The sequence below is a fragment of the Haliotis rufescens genome, unplaced genomic scaffold (genome assembly GCF_023055435.1).
Source record: "Haliotis rufescens isolate VD_foot unplaced genomic scaffold, xgHalRufe1.0.p SCAF_19, whole genome shotgun sequence".
Classification (NCBI taxonomy): domain Eukaryota; kingdom Metazoa; phylum Mollusca; class Gastropoda; order Lepetellida; family Haliotidae; genus Haliotis; species Haliotis rufescens.
The window spans coordinates 24139444-24155592 of record NW_025963879.1 but is presented as its reverse complement, the minus strand read 5'-3'; the positions used below and the strand labels follow the sequence as shown (position 1 = coordinate 24155592).

General features: G+C 44.2%; 1 protein-coding gene across 1 annotated transcript in view; it reads right to left on the bottom strand.

The window, feature by feature from the left end:
* Positions 1-1982: 1982 nt before the first annotated feature.
* Positions 1983-16149, bottom strand: part of LOC124135366 (exosome complex exonuclease RRP44-like) — a 31809-nt gene continuing 17642 nt past the window's right edge. Inside the window, exons 12-23 of the mRNA XM_046500671.2 lie at positions 15888-15989; positions 15189-15253; positions 14753-14837; positions 14336-14463; positions 13692-13778; positions 12622-12778; positions 12216-12436; positions 10915-11005; positions 10117-10194; positions 9053-9205; positions 4629-4751; positions 1983-2763 (exon numbers count right to left, since the gene is read on the bottom strand). Of these exons, the coding sequence (XP_046356627.2) occupies positions 2683-2763; positions 4629-4751; positions 9053-9205; positions 10117-10194; positions 10915-11005; positions 12216-12436; positions 12622-12778; positions 13692-13778; positions 14336-14463; positions 14753-14837; positions 15189-15253; positions 15888-15989 (1371 nt within the window). The 3' untranslated portion in view covers positions 1983-2682. The remainder of the gene's footprint in view (positions 2764-4628; positions 4752-9052; positions 9206-10116; positions 10195-10914; positions 11006-12215; positions 12437-12621; positions 12779-13691; positions 13779-14335; positions 14464-14752; positions 14838-15188; positions 15254-15887; positions 15990-16149) is intronic.

Below are 16149 nucleotides of genomic sequence, written 5' to 3'. Positions count from 1 at the left end.
TGAAATGTCTATTGACAAACACTTAGGTATCCACACACACGCGCACTTACGCACGCACACACACACACGCACGCATGCACGCACGCACGCGCGCAGACGTCATATGACCAGGCGGCTCTTGGACCGTGACGGACCTCCAGTCACTTAACTACCCATCTGCTGTCATAGCGTTTGCAGTTGTCTCTTTCTGTGAATGAAAACTGTTTTTATGAGTTATTGAAATTGCTGACTCAAAATTTGTGTTTTGGAGCTTGCATGCAAACTAAAGGTTAGACTGTATTACCTGCGTAAGTTTTGTTCCTCTTATAATAATCTCCCGATGAGGATTGAACAAGAAGTGAAGAATCATAATGTCCGTGTTTCGTCAGGTAACCATAGTTCCTCAAATAAAGGTCTCCCAACCAGGAGTGAAGAAGAAGTGAAGAATCATAATGTCCGTGTTTCGTCAGGTAACCATAGTTCCTCAAATAAAGGTCTCCCAACCAGGAGGGAAGAAGAAGTGAAGAATCATAATGTCTGTGTTTCGTCAGGTAACCATAGTTCCTCAAATAAAGGTCTCCCAACGAGGAGTGAAGAAGAAGTGAAGAATCATAATGTCCGTGTTTCGTCAGGTAACCATAGTTCCTCAAATAAAGGTCTCCCGATGAGGATTGAAGAAGACGTGAAGAATCATAATGTCTGTGTTTCGTCAGGTAACCATAGTTCCTCAAATAAAGGTCTCCCAACAAGGAGTGAAGAAGAAATAAAGAATGACAATGTCCGTGTTTCGTCAGGTAACCATAGTTCCTCAAATAAAGGTCTCCCAACGAGGAGTGAAGAATCAAAATGTCCATGTTTCGTCAGGTAACCATAGTTCCTCAAATAAAGGTCTCCCAACCAGGAGTGAAAAAGAAGTGAAGAATCATAATGTCCGTGTTTCGTCAGGTAACCATAGTTCCTCAAATAAAGGTCTCCCAACGAGGAGTGAAGAAGAAGTGAAGAATCATAATGTCCGCGTTTCGTCAGGTAACCATAGTTCCTCAAATAAAGGTCTCCTGATGAGGATTGAAGAAGAAGTGAAGAATCATAATGTCCTTGTTTCGTCAGGTAACCATAGTTCTTCAAATAAAGGTCTCCCGACGAGGATTGAAGAAGAGGTTAAAATTCATAATGTCTGTGTTTCGTCAGGTAACCATAGTTCCACAAAAAAAAGTCTCCCAATGAGTAGTGAAAAAGAGGTTAAGAATCATAATATCCGTGTTTCGTCAGGTAACCATAGTTCCTCAAATAAAAATCTCCCAACCAGGAGTGAAAAAGAAGTGAAGAATCATAATGTCCCTGTTTCGTCAGGTAACCATAGTTCCTCAAATAAAGGTCTCCCGACGAGGAGTGGAGAGTGGTTAAGAATCATAATGTCCGTGTTTCGTCAGTAACCATAGATCCTCAAATATAAGTCTCCAGATGAGGAGTGAAGAAGAAGTAAAGAATCATAATGTCCCTGTTTTGTCAGGTAACCATAGTTCCTCAAATAAAAATCTCATAACGAGGAGTGAAGAAGTGGTTAAGAATCATAATGTCAGTGTTTCTTCAGGTAACCATAGTTCCTCAAATAAAGGTCTCCCAACGAGGAGTGAAGAAGACGTGAAGAATCATAATGTCCCTGTTTCGTCAGGTAACCATAGTTCCTCAAATAAAAATCTCCCGAGGAGCAGTGAAAAATTGTAATGTGAGTGTTACATCTGTTCTTTATTATAGTTGTAGACATCAGCTGACCTACGGATTTCAATGTCTGTGTGCTTCTGTGTGTGTCTCTGCGTGTGTCTGTGAGTTTGTGTGCGTCTCTATGTGTGTGGGTGTGGGTGTCTCTGTGTGTGTCAGTGTGAGTGTTTTTCTGCTCCAGAAACGAACCCTACTTTGAAACTAAGTGAAACTTGTTGGATGTGGATTATTCCTGAAAATGCTGGATAATAATGAGGTTGACAATAATAAGTATGACACCAGTATGACATTGTAAATGTTTATTTACACTGCTGTTCTGAGAGCACATGTACCAACATACTGCATGATGAAGAAGTGCAACTGTACACATCCTGGTCCTCATAGAAAACATAACAATTGGTCTCTGTAACAAGCACTTTCTGTAATATACACCATATTCTTTATCTAAACAATAACACCAATACAGCTGACAAATTACCATAGGGTAAAAATCTTTTAAATTCTTCGGATAAAAACCCAGTTCTTCCTCGTAGAAGCCAACATTTTGAAAATTAAAAACAAATACACGTCTAGCCCATTCTTATGATTGCTGCCACTGCTCAAAGTACACGTAATTCTTTAGCCTAATTTGTTTGTTTAATGAAGGAATACATGTATTTTCAAAGTCAGGATGCCAAGTCACATAGTACAAAGTACCTGATTGTACTTCAGGTATGTTATATTTATGCTTCAAAGCTGTATAGAAATTGTTGCTCTATAAGTGGAACCAGGGCCATCTCACAGAGCGATCTCAGCACTACGACTGTCGTAACTCCCATACTTCATCAAAGAATTACGATGGTTGTAGTGCTTACATTGCTGTGAGGAATGGAACCCTGGCCACATCCCATCATGAACAAGATGAGTGAGGTGGTTCCTTCTGTATCCAGAAACCACAAGCAGGCTCCATCACACTTCAACACTGAAGGACTTCCTGCCCCTGGGTTAGGACTTGTGTTTCTTGCTGGGTGGCTCTGAATCATCAGGTCCCTTGGGGGCAGCTGGGGGTACACTGAAGCCCTGGATCTGGAGTGAGGGAGTAAGTGTTGTTAGATGCTGCTGTATGAAGGTAACTATAAATTATCCATGTCTTTGCGGTACGACTCAATGGGCCAGTCAGATACTGTATCCACCACATCCTCCTCCAGTAAGTCAGATTGTGGTGCTGTTGTACCCACCTGAGACTGAACCAGCTTGATGCTATGACCAGCTATCTGAGGCTGAACCAGTTATGGCTACCCACCTGAGGCTGAAACAGCTTGATGCTATGACCAGCCACCTGAGGCTGAACCAGTTATGGCTACCCACCTGAGACTGAACCAGTTATGGCTAACCATATGCGACTGAACCAGCTTTCTATATTACTAAGTTATGGCTACCCATCTGAGGCTGAACCAGCTTGCTAGACTACCAAGTTATGGCTACCCATCTGAGACTGAACCAGCTTGCTAGACTACCAAGTTATGGCTACCCACCTGAGACTGAACCAGCTTGCTAGACTACCAAGTTATGGCTACCCACCTGAGACTGAACCAGCTTGCTAGACTACCAAGTTATGGCTACCCACCTGAGACTGAACCAGTTATGGCTACCCACCTGAGGTTGAACCAGATTGCTAGACTACCAAGTTATGGCTACCCATCTGAGGCTGAACCAGCTTGCTAGACTACCAAGTTATGGCTCCCCATCTGAGGCTGAACCAGCTTGCTAGACTACCAAGTTATGGCTACCCATCTGAGGCTGAACCAGCTTGCTAGACTACCAAGTTATGGCTACCCACCTGAGACTGAACCAGTTATGGCTACCCACCTGAGGTTGAACCAGATTGCTAGACTACCAAGTAATGGCTACCCATCTGAGGCTGAACCAGCTTGCTAGACTACCAAGTTATGGCTACCCATCTGAGGCTGAACCAGCTTGCTAGACTACCAAGTTATGGCTACCCATCTGAGGCTGAACCAGCTTGCTAGACTACCAAGTTATGGCTACCCATCTGAGGCTGAACCAGCTTGCTAGACTACCAAGTTATGGCTACCCATCTGAGGCTGAACCAGCTTGCTAGACTACCAAGTTATGGCTACCCATCTGAGGCTGAACCAGCTTGCTAGACTACCAAGTTATGGCTACCCATCTGAGGCTGAACCAGCTTGCTAGACTACCAAGTTATGGCTACCCACCTGAGACTGAACCAGCTTGCTAGACTACCAAGTTATGGCTACCCACCTGAGACTGAACCAGTTATGGCTACCCACCTGAGGTTGAACCAGATTGCTAGACTACCAAGTAATGGCTACCCATCTGAGGCTGAACCAGCTTGCTAGACTACCAAGTTATGGCTACCCATCTGAGGCTGAACCAGCTTGCTAGACTACCAAGTTATGGCTACCCATCTGAGGCTGAACCAGCTTGCTAGACTACCAAGTTATGGCTACCCATCTGAGGCTGAACCAGCTTGCTAGACTACCAAGTTATGGCTACCCATCTGAGGCTGAACCAGCTTGCTAGACTACCAAGTTATGGCTACCCATCTGAGGCTGAACCAGCTTGCTAGACTACCAAGTTATGGCTACCCATCTGAGGCTGAACCAGCTTGCTAGACTACCAAGTTATGGCTACCCACCTGAGACTGAACCAGCTTGCTAGACTACCAAGTTATGGCTACCCACCTGAGACTGAACCAGTTATGGCTAACCATATGCGGCTGAACCAGCTTGCTATATTACGAAGTTATGGCTACCCATCTGAGGCTGAACCAGTTATGGCTAACCATATGCGGCTGAACCAGCTTGCTATATTACGAAGTTATGGCTACCCATCTGAGGCTGAACCAGTTATGGCTAACCATATGCGGCTGAACCAGCTTGCTAGACTACCAATTTATGGCTACCCACCGGAGGCTCGACCAGCTTGATGCTGAGTTTCATGTGTTGTTCGTTGGATCGGTCGATGCTGAGTTGTATCACCACCTTGTCAAACACATGGAACGTGTGACCTCCTCCAGTCTGAGTCTGCCCCTGTCAGAAATCGTGAGGCTTTAATTACAACTATTCTTAAAATAATGGTGAGATAGCTTTAAATCAACAGAGAGGGTGGATTTTGTGAAAATGTCTTATCCTCGCCGGGCCTGGTCTGAAAAATTTTAAAACAGGTGAGCGAGGGAGTAGAATGGATTCGCCTCTTAGGTTCCTACCACTTATTTTGGGGTGAGAGGCCTGGGATCTCTTAGAAAAAAGTAATTTGCTCCAAAATACAAATTTCTTTGGCTCTCCCTATCAGAAAATAACTTTAATGTAGTTGTGAATGAATCATCGAACAATAGTTATCATTGTCAATAATTCTAAGATTACTACCTCTATTACATCTTTGCCTTACCCCTGTATTTTGGCTTCAGTCATATAACTGAAATTTTCAGATTTTCAACAGACGTCCTCTTCACTGTCAAATACACAACTAGTTGTTCCCAATGAGCATCATAACCAATCAAGCTATGACGTATGCATTGCCGGGAACCTTCATTTCTTCCCACATCTCACCACTAGAGGTAGATGAAATGGGGAGGCGGGTGGGAGTGCTTCTGATGTAATAGAGGTAGTATTCTTAGAATTATTAACAATGATAACTATTGTTTGATAATTCTCGCAAAACTACTACCTCTATAACATCTTTGCCAAATATACCAGAGGGACCCGGTGGGATCTGCCTCTAGTAACTGACAGTAATTGACAGTAATCCTCTTCTGGAAACCATTATTCTCTGATTCTAATCCTAACTCAAGATAATTTTCATCTGAGAATCCCCCTAAAGGACTTGAAAATCAGAAAGTCCCAAGAATCAGTCCAATCTCAGTAAAATCAGATCTTAGTTCTCGCTACCGCTTAACAAAGATCTAAGGACATCCCATCAGGGGTCACGTCAGAACTACCTTTCATCCGACCAATCAAAGCGTTGATTACCAGATCATGAAAGTGACAGTCGGAATGTGATTTCTAATCATGCAACCCTGAAAACTTAAACACAGGGTATTCCGAACAATAGTTACGGGTTTAACGACTGAATCCATACAATCTAGACCATATATTTGCCATTCCAGAATGTTCTTTTGTTCAGGTTTCAAATTTTAATCGAGAATTTGTCAAAATATGTTTCGAGGTGTAGTTGCCAATTTGAATTTAGTGCCGTAAAGCACAAGAAAGCTGCCTTCTGATTGGCTAATGTCAACTTCTTGTCAGTCCCTCAAATGGTCGTTCAAAATTCGCGCAAGGTCGGTCTGACGTGACCCGTAATGGGATGTCCTCAGATCTTTGTTTAGCGATAGCGAGAACTAAGATCTGATTTTAATGAGATTGGAATCAGTCAAATATGTGATATCTTCACTAGAATTACAGTTATATTTGCTGATCTTGTTGGTAATAATAAAGTCATTTCTGATCTATTTCTACCCAATGATGTTTTTCTTGTTAAATTTGGATTTGTGACACTAATACCGGTGCTAACGTCACTTCCGGTGCTTACATCACTACCGCTTGTGTGTCACTTCCGGTTTGTCACCTCCTTTATTGGATAATGACGTCTCTCAAGGTCTTATTCAAAAAGGCATCATTTCCATAGAATATCTGGAGACCGAAAGCAGGTAACGGGACATTGGTACCAGTGTTGCGTACTAGCTTCAAGAAATCTTCATCCAAACTTGGATAATCCGGAACTGGATCATTGTGTGTCTTATAAAACTTCTGTTTCAATGGCGTTCCTCATGTCTAAGCTTGAGCAGACTTTCAGACATCTGGTCTATAACTTTGCCTGCATAGCTCGACCAAGGTAATGTCTAGTGGATGTGTTGAGAAGAAAAGGGAGCTTGACATCCCCCATTTTCTGGCATCTTAGCTGGCGAATTGTCTGTCACAAGGAGGTTGGAGTACAGGCAGGAGGTGACATAATTCCTCGATGAGTTCCACAAACGTATATCCCTCCGTATAATCCTGATGGGGTGAGTCGTCAGGCTGGTCGGTATCTTCATAGTACTCTGCTTCAACCTCCGATAGGGTAGCTCCCGTGGGTTGTGGATAATCATGGTAATCCGCCACGTAATCCCAGTGCAGTTCATCCTCTGCTGGTGTCCTGGATTCTGGTATGATCAAAGACCGTGCGGTTTATGATAGTTGCCCGTAAGTGATCCTCCTCTCGGCCAGTATAACGTTCGGCTGGACGGTCCCGTGTAGTCTGTGCGGCTGGCTTGGGTACCGTCTGTTAATGAAGATCATACGCTAAGCCTATCGACTGGACGGTTGGTGGATTAGCCATGGAGTCCATGCTGTAGCCGTATTGTGACCTACTGGTTGGCTGATTGAACAGCTTGTCGGTCGGTGCCGTGTTGCGACCGTACAGTGTCTTGGCTGGGGAGTTTGGCCTTGCGGTACCCTGTTGGGACCCAAGCGAAGATCTATCTGACCGTGTATCATGGTAGGGAAAAGTCTGCTGGCTAATACCCGGCTTGTCGGATGACTGGTCGGACTGCTGATCAGTCGGCTGGCCATACGGCTGATTGGTCGATAGGCCGGCCATATGGCTGATCGGTTGGTGGTACTGGCTGGTTGACTAGCTGGCTAATTGTCTGGTTGGTAAGGTCGGCTAGGGTAGGCCCTACGGCCGTAGCAGATGGCTGTCCCCCATGCGGTCCCTTGACCTGGGGACTCTTCTTAGCCAGAGCTGCTATTTTCTCCAATTCTTTGTTGATTTGTGAAATCTTTGTGTCAAACATAATTTTCATCATATCTTGTTGCTGTTTTAGTAAATCATGTATCAAGCTCATAGAGAATGCTGGAGATGGATCTGCTGGTCGACTGGGGGTAGAGGAAGGAGGCGCTGGGGAAGCGGATGGGGCCTGAACAGTGTCAGTAGCCGTGATGACCTTTATTTTTTTCTTCGCTGCTTCCCGCCTCTTAGCCTTCATTATAGCCTCAGCTATCTTCTGGAAGGTCTTCTTAGAAGTGTTGGTGCACTGCTAACACCTAACTTCCTCGGTACATAAAGTACCTCTGCACCTCGTGCAGTTAAGATGAGGATCTCCTGTGATCATGAACTGACCATACTTCTTGCAACCGGGAGTAGAGGGAGACTCCATTATGACCTCACGGCAAGCACCCAACACCAGCTTATACTCATGTGCCTGTGATCGTCACTCCAATTATTTATAAACAGCCTTATTAATAAGTACTTACAGTGTCTGTTTCATAGAAAACTATTAGAATAACCTTAGATTAATGTGACTAACTACCAAGTGTTAGATCATTGCAACTATATATAATAGGTGTTGACTCTAGCACACACAGGGATGAGTGAGTGAGAATGGTTTTACAACGCTTTTACCAATATTCCACGGCGGGAGACGCCAGAAATGGGCTTCACACATTGTACCCATGTCGGGAATCGAACCTGGGTCTTCGGCGTGACGAGCAAATGCTTTAACCACTAGGCTACCTGACTGTCCCACACAGGGAATAAGTGAAGGTTCCCACCATTGCATACGTCATAGCTTGATTGGTTACGATGCTAATTGGTGAGTGAGTGAGTTTGGTTTTACGCCGCTTTTAGCAATATTCCAGCAATATCACAGGGGGGACACCAGAACGATGCTAATTGGGAATAACTAGTTGTGTAATTGACAGTAAAGAAGACGTCTGTTGAAAATCTGAAAATCTGAAAACATGACAGGGATAGAAAGATTAATGGTCTTGGTTCTCAGGTACCACTTGCATCCATCTTCCTGAGGCAAGCGTGTCCACTTTTTCTACCCTTGCCACATCAAGGCCACTTCTCTTGACTCGACCCTGGCGCCACCTCGCGTAGATCACGAGTGGTGCCCCTTATAATGAAAACGCGTCATCCAATCAGATCGCTGTTCTTATCTCGAACAGCTTCACAAAGATGGCAACTACCATAGGCGACGGCCAAGTCGATCAGATATCAAAAACATTCGCGAGTTCAAAATATAGGCAATCGTTTCGGAAGGGAGTGGGGGTGTCAACGAAGACAGGCAGCGATAAATCAGTGTACCAGTCGTGGATGTTGATTTTGTGAAGGGATTTCTGATTGGACTGTCGATATATGCGATAGTCCAATCATATTTAGCACAGGAAAAAGTGGGCTTGATGTGGCAAGGGTGGAAACAAGACTATGATAAAAAGACTAGAGGACACTCTTGCCTCAGGGAGATGCACCTGCATCATACTCCGCACATTTCGTTTTATTTCCCATGCTGTTGGGTAACCATGACACACAGATCATCTGTGTCAGTCTGTTGTTGAACTTCATCACTTACCTCCTCGTTAAATGTAAACATGACATCATTGTCATCTGATTTGAGGAAGAGTGTCCCCTCAAGACCATATTTTGGGATAAGAACCTGCAACGCATTCTTCCTGACAAATAACACATAGCCATCTTCATCTTCAACTCGCTTCTTGAAGAACAACTGAAAGACAATTGTAATATTGGTAACACTACAGACCAGTGTGGAGGTATGTGAGGTAGACAGTCATTAAGAACAACTGAAAGACAACTGTAACCATGGTAACACAACAGACCAGTTTGAGCAGTGTGGAGTAATGTGATGTAGACAGTCATTAAGAACAACTGAAAGACAATTGTAACCATGGTAACACTACAGACCAGTATGGAGGTATGTGTGAGTGAGTGAGTTGGGTTTAACGCCGCTTTTAACAGTATTCCAGTTATATCGCGGCGTGTCAGCTTAATGTGGGAGGAAAGCCTGAAGTGATGCAGGTCTCAGATGTTTACCACTTCGGTGAAACCAACGAGCACGGGTATGGTGCTGACAAACCTAGAAACATAATCGGGACGAACCGGGATTCGAACCCACAATTATAGGTTTCTGGCGTGCCCAAGGGACGCAACTCTGCACAGCGAATCGCGGTGCCTTAGACATGATGTATGTGATGTGGACAGTCATTCAGAATAACTGAAAGAAAATTTTAACCATGGTAACACCACAGACCAGTATGGAGGTATGTGAGGTAGACAGTCATTAAGAACAACTGATAGACAATTTTAACCATGGTAACATGACAGAGTTGTGTGGAGGTATGTCATGAAGACAGTCATGATCATGAAGAACAACTGATAGAAAATTGTAACCATGGTAACACGACAGAGGTGTATGGAGGTTTGTCATGAAGACAGTCATGATCATTAAGAACAACTGATAGACAATTTTAACCATGGTAACATGACAGAGTTGTGTGGAGGTATGTCATGAAGACAGTCATGATCATGAAGAACAACTGATAGACTACTGTAACCATGGCATGCGAGTGTTTGGGTATGTGAGGTAGACAGTCCATTCTTCAGTGTGACAATACTTACATGTGTGTGGAGGTTGACGGAAGCCCGGCCAGCATACTGCGCCATCTTGTGACGGAAGTTCAAGTTGTTACACAAGGACTGGAAGAAAAACACATCCCTGAATGGCAATGTAAGGGAGGGAAGGAATGTTGCTTAATGCCACGGCCCGTGATTCAAGGTAACATTAAGTCATGACCAGTAATATTACATCTATGCCATGGCCCGTGATTCAATGTTACATTAAGTCATGACCAGTAATATTACATCTATTCCATGGCCCGTGATTCAATGTTACATAAAGTCATGACCAGTAATATTACATCTATGCCATGGCCCGTGATTCAATGTTACATTAAGTCATGACCAGTAATATTACATCTATTCCATGGCCCGTGATTCAATGTTACATTAAGTCATGACCAGTAATATTACATCTTTGCCATGGCCCGTGATTCAATGTTACATTAAGTCATGACCAGTAATATTACATCTATGCCATGGCCCATGATTCAATGTTACATTAAGTCATGACCAGTAATATTACATCTATTCCATGGCCCGTGATTCAATGTTACATTAAGTCATGACCAGTAATATTACATCAATGCCATGGCCCGTGATTCAATGTTACATTAAGTCATGACCAGTAATATTACATCTATTCCATGGCCCGTGATTCAATGTTACATTAAGTCATGACCAGTAATATTACATCTATTCCACATCCCTTGATTTAATTTAACAGGTATGCCATTGACCGTGTTTCATTGTTGCTGCCAAGGGCAATGACCTTGTCATAGTGAGCTAGGAACACCATACCTGTGTTTTGTGCTTTTCAAGGAGTGCTGGGTACGAAGCATCTGCTCCAATACACACTGCCAGCAGCCGGTGCACGATGATGTCGGAATACCTGGCACACAAGCAAGGATGAGTGTAAAGATATACCACTGCAGGCACCCAGTTATCTTGTTATTCAATAGATTACAGGCAGACAGGAACAGCATCAGGTATCTGTCAAACTATTCGAATCAAAATTCAAATAGCCTATTGCTTATAAAAGGTGAAAAGCATGTCACATTCTGTACATTTATTACCTACAACAGTGTATTGTTTCCGTCATCTTGATGGCATTGTTGACGTCATTCGAATCTTATTGTGACGTGAGGTGGGAATGACGTCCTACTAGAAACGACGTCATAGCTGAAGATTGTTGACGTCATTTGACAAATTGTGGTTTCACTGCTGTTGCTACTTGCTAAAATTTGTCTCTGTATGTAGACATCTTTTTTGGAAATAAATAGAACACTATATTTGTGTTACCTTCTGATGGGAGACGTAAAGTGGGTGTAGATGGGCGTACCTTCTGATGGGAGACGTAAAGTGGGTGTAGATGGGGGTACCTTCTGATGGGAGACGTAAAGTGGGTGTAGATGGGGGTACCTTCTGATGGGAGACGTAAAGTGGGTGTAGATGGGGGTACCTTCTGATGGGAGACGTAATGTTGGTGTAAATGGGGGTGCCTTCTGATGGGAGACGTAAAGTGGGTGTAGATGGAGGTACCTTCTGATGGGAGACGTAAAGTGGGTGTAGATGGGGGTACCTTCTGATGGGAGACGTAAAGTGGGTGTAGCTGGGGGTACCTTCTGATGGGAGACGTAAAGTGGGTGTAGATGGAGGTACCTTCTGATGGGAGACGTAAAGAGGGTGTAGATGGGGGTACCTTCTGATGGGAGACGTAAAGTGGGTGTAGATGGGGGTACCTTCTGATGGGAGACGTAAAGTGGGTGTAGATGGGGGTACCTTCTGATGGGAGACGTAAAGTGGGTGTAGATGGGGGTACCTTCTGATGGGAGACGTAATGTTGGTGTAGATAGGGGTACCTTCTGATGGGAGACGTAAAGAGGGTGTAGATGGGGGTACCTTCTGATGGGAGACGTAAAGAGGGTGTAGATGGGGATACCTTCTGATGGGAGATGTAAAGTGGGTGTAGATGGGGGTACCTTCTGATGGGAGACGTAAAGTGGGTGTAGATGGGGGTACCTTCTGATGGGAGACGTAAAGTGGGTGTAGATGGGGGTACCTTCTGATGGGAGACGTAAAGTGGGTGTAGATGGGGGTACCTTCTGATGGGAGACGTAAAGTGGGTGTAGATGGGGGTAGCCAGGCCGTAGTGCTGGAACTCCTCGACTGGCAGCGTCCCGCTGCTGAAGTAGACGGCCTGCATCATGCAGCGTGTGGTCATGATGCGCAGCATGGTGTTGAAGAACGGCTGGTCGGGAAACACAGCTTTGTCCAGGCTGTCTGCAAGTTCCTTCCCCGATGACACAACAAGGTCCAGATCCTAAAAACAACAAAACACACAACAAAAGTTAAAAATATTTGTCAGTACCTAAAATAGCACACAAGGTGATTGGTCAGAAACAAAACAGATTACATCTTGGTGTATGAACTTTTCATGTGGTTCTAAACAATGTCAGTTTAGACTAGAATAAGTTGGACTTTTGTGGCTGGTGTCTTCTCCCCTACCTTGGACTTGGCAGCTCTGATGACGGGTTCGAAGTTGGAAGGAGGAGGAGCAGGATGGCGTCGGAGCATGGCACAGTCCGGGAATTCCTGGAGGGTCTTCTCCGCAACAGATATGTTAGCCAGCAACATGAACTCCTCAACCATGGAGTTGGTCTCCCTGTGGAACATGGTACACAGTGTCTGAATTACAGCTTTAACTGGAGAGGAGGCATTCCTAACAGCTGTACATAGGGTGTATTCCTAGCAGCTGTACACACAGAGGATGCATTCCTAGCAACTGTACACACAGAGGATGCATTCCTAGCAGCTGTACACACAGAGGATGCATTGCTAACAGCTGTACACACACAGGATGCATTCCTAACAGCTGTACACACAGGATGCATTCCTAACAGCTGTACACACACAGGATGCATTCGTAACAGCTGTACATAGAGGATGCATTCCTTGCAGCTGTATACAGAGGGGGCATTCCTAACAGCTGTACATAGAGGAGGCATTCCTAGCAGCTGTACATAGATAGGCATTCCTAGCAGCTGTACATAGAGGATGCATTCCTGGCAGTTGTATACAGAGGGTGCATTCCTAACAGCTGTACATAGAGGGTGCATTTCTAGCAGCTGTACATAGAGAGGATGCATTCCTAACAGCTGTACACAGATAGGATGCATTCCTTACAGCTGACATAGGACACTGAGCCAACACACAACAAGTACATACTTTGCCTGATGTCAGCACACACTGTATCAGATTCGTTCTTTCGTGTATTTCTTTCATGCAGCCCTCCACTAGGCTACCCCATCGCTATGAAAGTATCAACACTGTTCAGCACCACAATAGCGATATTCCAGCAATGTCTCAGCCAAGCAGACCAGTGGTTGATTTCTTTAACAGCCATCAATAACATTTTTTATTTTTTTTATTTATTCAAATCAGTTGTTACAATTGGATCACATACACAGTGTTACATAGTTTGACAAAAGAATGGGGGACAGCCATCAATAATTGGCAATTGACATCATAACCACCCAATCCTCAATTGAGGTGGCTGTCCTACTCTCCAGACTCACCTGAGCTCCTTAGTCTGCACCTCTATAGGGTCGTGGGTTTCACTGTCCACATAGAAGCGGATCTCTGTGGAGGCTAAACTCAGTGCACTGAAAATATACACTAACACCATCAATACAGCTTTGATAACAAACCTTGAAACAATGCGTAGAATTTTAGTCAGGAGGGGGGAGCGGGGCATCTAAGGCACCACGATTCGCTGTGCAGAGTTGCGTCCCTTGGGCATGCCAGAAACTTAGGATTGTGGGTTCGAATCCCGGTTCACCCCAATTATGTTTTTAGGTTTGTCAGTACCATATTCATGCTCGTGGGTTTCACCGAAGGGGTAAACGTCTGAGACCTGCATCACTTCGGGCTTTCCTCCCACATTAAGCTGACACACAGCGATATAACTGGAATACTGTTAAAAGCGGCGTTAAACTCCACTCACTCACTAGTCAAGAGCGGCACCAGTCAACAAATGTAGGAAAAAAACTCTAACTATAAAAGACACTGTCCAGCTCTAATTTGTGTACAAAGTTTGACAAAACAATACTGAATGGTTTATCAGATATTTTCCTGAAGGGAAAACAGAGCTCACGTCTATATCCCTTGTCAGATATTATTTGGCTGGGCGATAAGTACTGATAACAAATGATTGTCGAACCCATTTTCAATTCTTCGTCTTTTCAAGATTTTGGCAAGTCTGTTTAAGCCTCGTAAACTGACTGTAAGTTCATCCGTCAAAGTCGGATCATCTATCTTCATCTGGGCCTCGGCATATGTCAGGGAAGCCTGGAAGGAAGGAACGACAGTGAGATGGTGGAGTGAGTGAGATGGTGGAGTGAGTGAGTGAGATGGTGGAGTGAGTGAGTGTGTGAGTGTGTGAGTGAGTGAGATGGTGGAGTGAGTGAGTGAGATGGTGGAGTGAGTGAGATGGTGGAGTGAGTGAGTGAGATGGTGGAGTGAGTGAGTGAGATGGTGGAGTGAGTGAGTGAGATGGTGGAGTGAGTGAGTGAGATGGTGGAGTGAGTGAGTGAGTGAGTGAGTGAGTGAGTGAGTGAGTGAGTGAGTTGGTGTGTACCTTTGAGTCAATGACGCTCTTGGTGAAGGTGGTGTTCAGGATGTTCCCATCTTGAGTCATCTCCCACAGCACAGAGAAGGCCAGCCTGACCAGAGAACAACAGTCTCACGTTATCAACAGGTACACGGGATAATAGGGAAATATCTCCCACATAATATGTCGCCTCACATTGGTCAATTCAATTCAGAGAAGAGTCTACATATTGTATATAACATGCCAACATGACTAAAATTAATATTTTAATGTAAGAGGTATTAACTAAATTATTGCTTCATTGGTGTTTGAAGGCGGAAAAGGGGAAAATTGTTTTCTTGTCGGAGCCAAAAAAGTGCATTTCTCAAGTACATTTTCCATTAAAACTAAATCATGATATTCATGGATGTTTGGCTGAGGCATTGCCAACAAATTTGGCATCAGTTACCATGGTTACACTGACCTGTCTACATTGCACCTCAAGGAGCACAGGTTGGAACTGAGTAGTTCTGGCACCATGTCGATTCTCTGGAAGGAAGATTTATATCAAATCACAGTTACCACATTGAAACAACCAATTTGACAAACACTTCAACAGGATTTACTTCTACTGAGTTTTACTAGCCGGATCTACTTCTACTGAGTTCTACTCACCCGATCTACTTCTACTGAGTTCTACTCACCCGATCTACAAGAACTACTCACCCATTCTACTTCTACCGAGTGTTACTCACCCGATCTTCTTCTACTGAGTTCTACTCTCACGATCTACTTCTACTGAGTTCTACTCACCTGCCAAACTTCTACTGAGTTCTACTCACCCGATCTACTTCTACTGAGTTCTACTCACCCGATCTACTTCTACTGAGTTCTACTCACCCGATCTACTTCTACTGAGTTCTACTCACCCGATCTACAAGAACTACTCACCCATTCTACTTCTACCGAGTGTTACTCACCCGATCTTCTTCAACTGAGTTCTACTCTCACGATCTACTTCTACTGAGTTCTACTCACCCGCCTACCAACTACTGAGTTCTACTCACCCGATCTACTTCTACTGAGTTCTACTCACCCGCCTACCAACTACTGAGTTCTACTCACCCGATCTACTTCTACTGAGTTCTACTCACCCGCCTACCAACTACTGAGTTCTACTCACCCGGTCAGTGAGGTAAACCGTGGTTCCCCTGTTAGCAGCCTCCTTGTCCAGTGCATTGCCAGGACGGATAAAATGTGACACATCAGCAATATGTACTCCAACCTAGAAATGGAGAAAAAAAATCTCATTTTATATTGATCATAGGAAATACTGCAATTAGCACCGGACGGTAATTCTCACCAAACAGATAAATGAAATTTTCTGAACATCTACTTTTTTCTGTTTACCCACCAAGGACAGGACAAATATTCCAATGTGAAGG